General features: G+C 27.0%; 1 protein-coding gene across 1 annotated transcript; it reads left to right on the top strand.

Annotated features, from left to right (window-relative positions):
• The first annotated feature begins 3,723 nt into the window (after window positions 1-3,723).
• Window positions 3,724-6,200, top strand: COX7A (Cytochrome c oxidase subunit 7A). The gene is made up of 3 exons (XM_067045045.1): window positions 3,724-3,885; window positions 4,302-4,370; window positions 5,753-6,200. Exons 1-3 carry the CDS (start codon window positions 3,820-3,822, stop codon window positions 5,885-5,887), a joined length of 270 nt encoding a protein of 89 aa, XP_066901146.1. The 5' UTR covers window positions 3,724-3,819; the 3' UTR covers window positions 5,888-6,200.
• Window positions 6,201-6,335: the final 135 nt, after the last annotated feature.

The following is a 6,335-nucleotide window of genomic DNA, read 5'->3' as shown; positions in this document are numbered from 1 at the left end:
ATATCCTCTGATCCGAGTTCATTTTGAAGTCGTTTAAAAAATATATAATGTTTATCTCCCCCAATTTTTTTTTTTTTTTGATAAATAAAAAATATATAACTAAAGCTTTAACAATTTTAACAAATAGTTGTAAAAAATGGAGCATGAATATTAATAATATGAAAGAAAAAGAGAAGGCATAGAGGAAGAGGAAGATTAAAACAAAAGGGACTCACCGCTAGTTACAATAAAGTACTACTGCAGATAATATCAAAAATAAATAATACATACTATAGTTAAATTTATTTATTTTTTTTCATTGGCGCGACAGACCGTGGGGGTCCAAGGCCTCGTGCGATGTACTTAAGAAATACATCGCGCGTTTCCTGACGTGGTTTTCATAAGGTGGGTCCGTCACTTCCACGCCAAGTTAAATTTATATAACATAATATTCATTAGTTAATGATGTGATATTTTTTGTCAATAATTTCGTTTGAATTTTTATGTTAATGTCATATATTACGTCGAAGGATCATAAATTTATGGGAATTTCTAAAAATTTAACTCTAAGAGTGGGTAATACAAAGTGGGTCATGAGAAGGCAGTGTTATTATTATCGAGGGAATCGAACCTGAACCTGAAAGCCATGATACCAGAGACTAACGAATTTAATTAGTAAATGCTTATGTTTCCGGAAGTCCTTTCTTTTTTCAACTCAACGTATCTTTATAGAAATATTTTTTAAGTTTTCGATGTTCCCATAAATTTTGACTTGTTATTTACAATAATCAACTTAAGTCATAGACGAAGAAAAAAAAAAATTAACTCTCAAAATTTGAGATTTTACGTTCCAAGATTTATCGAATACAGAAATTGATTAGACAAAAATTTGTTCATCCACTATCCGCAGCTTTTGTCCGAAACTATTTTTTCAGATTTGGCACTTAGCCATAAATCAACTAAGGATAATCCTCAGAATTCTTCTCCATCCGCCATTTTGTTTCTAATTGTCGGCCGATTCGAGGTTCCATATGCCCTTGTCTCAGCCATTCATAGGTATAGTTTATAGTATATTTTTGAAATCAGTCTCCCAAAACTTTACTATCAAAAAAAGAAAGTAATAATAATAAATAGAATTGGACTTTATTTTGGATTATTATGTTTTATAATAGTAATAAGATTTGTTATGTAACCTCCCCTTTTTTCATTATGTGTTTAGATTTCTTGGATTCGGTGAGGATGTGACTGGCTGATATGACTTTTTAGCCTATTGATGTGAGTTGTATGATACTGTCATTTTCTGTTCTAGTGAATCCTAAACTGGCGAAACGACTGTTGAGTTAGGAAATATTTATTTGAAAACTGATTTCAAGAAACAAGATTTAATAACATAGATGTTAAATACACCGACGATAAAAAAAATTAACAAATAGTAATATAATTAATTAAACCAATAGAATAAACTAATTAAAAATGGATGGTGGGAGCATGAATAAATAATTTATTTTTCTTTCCATATTTCAATTTTTAAATTATTAATAACTAATATGTTCATACTTCTTTGCATTATATAACTTCATTTTTATTTCATTTCCTTAATTATGTTATTTTTCCCACTTTTTCAATTACCTATGTATACATTTTATTTCCCGCTTCTCTCATCACTTCATTTTATTAATTCTATTTTGTAAAATTATTCACTTTATGTTATTCTGTTTATACTTTCTTTTTTATTTTCTATACTTACTGTGGTTGTTATCTTGTTCAGTCCTTAGCCCTGAAGAAGGCTAGAAACTCTAGCCGAAACGTTGGCACAATAAAATAGGTTACGCCAACTTAATTCTGTTTCTCTTTGAACGCACCCTCAACCATCTCGTACGTCAATAGAATAAACGTACAATAATCCAATCCACTAATTTTGACTTGCTCACATATTTATTTTTTTTTCTTATTTGAAGATCTTCATATAAATAGTCCCTGAATACATAAACTTTTAATTTTCATAAATATATATATGAATTTGAAATAAATCTTAAATAACTATTTAAAATATAGTATACCATTTTAACTGATTTATCAATCGTTCAAGCAGAATTTGAAAGCACCAAAACATGACTAACAACCTACCAATTTATTATAAATAAATAATTTAAAAGATGCAACGATATAGCTGACATGTGCAATGATTCTAAAACGTCTTACGTTCCACGTTCCTATACTTTATGTATAGGAAAGTGGAATCTATAATTTTCAACTTGCACCATGAATCCCCTGAAGCAGTCTCCACACGAAGGTCGGAAGGGGATGTTAATAAACAACAAATCGACAAAAATGTTAATAGTAGGAAAAAAAGTAAATAAACACCAAACCGGAAGGTAATCGTACCATGGATAGAATGAAACGTAGATGGGAGGATTGCGCTAAGACTGATTTAGTAGAATTGGATTTGGAATGGCGCCACTGAACGAATGTATGTAGAGAGCGACTAGAGGTATCGACAGCGAACCTTCGGGTTTACTTAGCCTTCATTAAAGGTATTATTACTTCATTATGCAATGATTCTATTTTATAATTGTAATAATTCAATAAATGAGTAATTAAAAAATGTTAAAATAATAAATACAAAAAACAAACAAAATTACTTAATTTTTATAAATCATACGTTGAGAATAGCTTTTAATTTTTTTTTTTAACATTTAAAAAAATATATATATAAAAATTAGTAGCTTCAAATGTCTATCTGAAATATTGTTTTAAAATATTTACATTATTTTAATTTTAAGTTTATATTAACTATCAAAAGTCGTGAGCCTGTATGTAAATGTTGCTAATTCATTTGCTAATATGTACAGTATATTTTTAAGTGCATGACACCATTAGTTCAAAATTGAATAATATTCTTAACCTCTGAGCATGTTTTCTGTTGAGAACCAGATATATATTTTCCTATATATCTGAAATTTTATTTATTTTCGAAAAAATTATGAATCATAATTTAAAAAAATTATTCTAAAATCTATTCAAAAGAGCGAACTCTTTTACAAGAAAAAACAAAGTAGCTTACTTTCTCTTCTTCCTCACTAGATGTCGCGTTGGCAATTCTCCACATCTGCGGTTTGGTGCACGAACGTCTCAATTTGTCAAAAAAAAGAAGGAAAAAATGGGCCTAAAAATTTCAATTGCAAGGTATTCTATAATAAATAAATCAGGAAAAACGTAATATTTTAAACACACAAATAGCCAGAACAAATCTTAGGCAGCAAAATCGTGATTTTATTCTCTGGAAAAAATTGAACTGTTTGATACACGATATATTCCTTTATCCACAACTATACCAATAAAAATGAGTGAAATCCTGTGCGATGGTATTAATTAGTAACAATATTTGTAAAACTGTTTAACACAAGAATTAAAATAAAAAACAGAAAAACTAAATACAAAAATCGATTGATCGCCTTTAGAAGAAATTATGAAAATTAAATCCTTCCAGTACATATTAAAGAAACTATGTTATTTTCATTGTTAATTTATCCATTTTCGAAGTATAATGTATCATTTTGCTAAAAAAGTTATTACTTTAAAAACTTAAACATTTTGTTTTTAATTTGAAACTGGATCTGTAGTTACGCAAGCCTAAATTTTTTATTCCTTAAAATTATTGAGTAGATGATTAGTTAATAATATTAAGGGAATAAATATTTCAGTAAACCCAAAGAAGGAGGGAGAGAAATAGTATTGAGAAGGCAGATCAGCAGGTAGAGAGTAGACACAGAGCCAAGTCTATTTTTATTATAAGGTGCTCTTTTTCACAACTAAATCACAAATTATTTCTAATTTAAAATGGCAAGTAAAATATTAATGAATATTGCAAGATTATCAAATTCTAATGCTACAAAAGTTCTGCAAGTAAGTAATCAATTAAACTATGTCTATACTTAATTCATTTAATGTATTTTCAAATTCATGTCCAATTTATAATAATCTTATATTTTGAATAGGAATGATGGCACATTTGTTAGACAGAAGATATTGAGTAAATTTTTTATTTACAGTAATTCTCTTGTAATGGAGAAATTTTAATATTTTGAAATATATTTGTGTTGCGTTGGAAAAGTACTTATATTTTTTATATTTAAAAAAAAAAAAGAAACAAAACCAGCTAACTTTAAGTGAATATTTTTATTTGTTGAAGTTTTAATTTACTCATATCCAAGTATCATAACATATTCATTATAGGTTTAACAACTCCTATAAATAATAATTTTTTTTAAACATAATCTTACATCAGTTCTAAGTATAATTAAAACAATAATTTATTTCAGAGGCAGAAAACGGCTCGTTCCATGTCAACATTACAACCAGGGGTAAAAGCCAAAATGGAAAAATTTGGGGTAAGTTTCATTACAAATACAATTGTAAAAATTATCACAGATGATTATTTAAGTCCATTAATCTAAATACTTTTAAGTTAGTAAGAAAGATCTCTATGGAAAGAGAAAAATGAAATTAAAAATAATATACCTTGGAAATCCATTATGGAATAGGAAAATTTATTTGTATGCATTAGTTCATGTTATAAGCTATTCAATAAAAAATAATAATAGCTTCTTTCAAAGATTCATTAATATTTTTCTTTAAAATTATCAGTTTACATTATTCCATATGTTTATATATATATATGCACATTACATTTATTTAGAAATAAAAAAATGATGTGCAATTTTCAATAAACATGAATATTTTATAACTCCAGATTTATACAAATATGTTTTCCAATATTGTTTTATTTTTTTTTTTTACCAAAAACATGGTTATTGAAGATGATGAAAAAAAAATCAGACAATTTCAAAACTAATATTTCTAGTAAGCATAGTCCTCTGATACACAAAATCTGTAGACAAGTTCTAAATTGTTTTTTCTCTACTCTAAGTACATTATACACAGAGCATTGACCATTTGTGAATTAGAAGATGGTTCAGGTTGCGGTTTTTAATAAAAACAGAAAATAAATAGTTTCAACTATAGATACATAGTCAACATTTGGTGTGCAGGAAGAATAACTCATTCTTTACCAATCAGAATGACCCTCATGAGTACTTTTTTTTTCCTTTCTGAAATAGGGATGAGGGAGGTTATATACAGGTTGGCTCTCTGTTCTAACCACAGTAGAAGGGTCAAGTTATTATTACATGGAATGGACAAAAAAAAAAAAATTGAATAAAAAAATAGTTGAAACTATTTCTTAATTGTCTTTTTTGACCACAACCCAAGCCATCTCCTTCAAATATTAGTTTGGTTTCACTTGTCATGAAGGTAATAATAAAGAAAGTTATTATTTATGAAAAAGCTGAATTTTTTTTTGTTAATACAGACGGGAATTCCTGACATTTTTAATTGACAATGATTGAATTGTAAAAATGTAGTAAGAAAAATAAAAATATTTTTTCTTATGACAAAAGAGGGGTTGAGAACCATAGTAGACTATATTAACTTTAAAAAAAAAAAAAGTTCAGTGGCAAAGCATTGTATGGCTTGCCATCTGTTTGCTGTATAACAAATTTTATTAATTTGGAAACCATTCAAGATATAGGCAATATAATAGGTGGTCAAGATTGGTTTAAAGCAGTTTGACAAAAATTTTATAAAAATATTAATAGAATATCTCGGTTGGAGAGGTTGGTCCACTTTAGTTCTCAACGTTACAAATAATTAAAATTATAATATTATAGTAGAAGATATTTGGTAAACAAGAGTTTTATTTATTTTTTTTCAGCTTGAAGATGCGACACCAGTCTTTAAAAAAAATGGTACACCTGATAATTTGATGTTCCAAGTAACCGTGGGGGCCTGCCTTACTTCCTTAACTCTAATAGGAATAACTTTCAGTAGATTTGCTTTCAAGAAGTAAATTCTGCTAACAGACATAATCTAGCACTTGTATAAATTTATCAATAATATTATAAATGTAGACTTTTTTTAAAAATAAAATTAATTTGAAATAAAATAATTTACATTTCATTTTCCAAAAGATAGTTGAATTCTTTATATTTATATAAAGTATAAATACACTTAAATATATAAAAATAAAAATATAAAGTACACGAGTGTGTGTGTGTGTGTGATTTATCATATAAGACAGATGAAAATAATGTATTCCACGTATAAAACCAAAATTTTTAAAAATATAGTGTTATATTAAAAATATATATAGAGTTCTATAAGACTTGGCTAAAAGAACCAGGCTTTTTCCTGGATTAATATGTAAAATTGTCAACCTTAAAATGAAAATTTAGTACAATGAACTGGTTTTTATTTTGAAATATATTTCCAAAAGCTTGGTAAATAATATATATATA

This window comes from Halyomorpha halys, unplaced genomic scaffold, assembly GCF_000696795.3.
Source record: "Halyomorpha halys isolate HHAL.00 unplaced genomic scaffold, Hhal_1.1 Scaffold710.1, whole genome shotgun sequence".
In the NCBI taxonomy this organism is placed as follows: Eukaryota; Metazoa; Arthropoda; class Insecta; order Hemiptera; family Pentatomidae; genus Halyomorpha; species Halyomorpha halys.
Note: the sequence above shows the minus strand (reverse complement) of the source record. Positions and strands in the feature narration are given on the sequence as shown.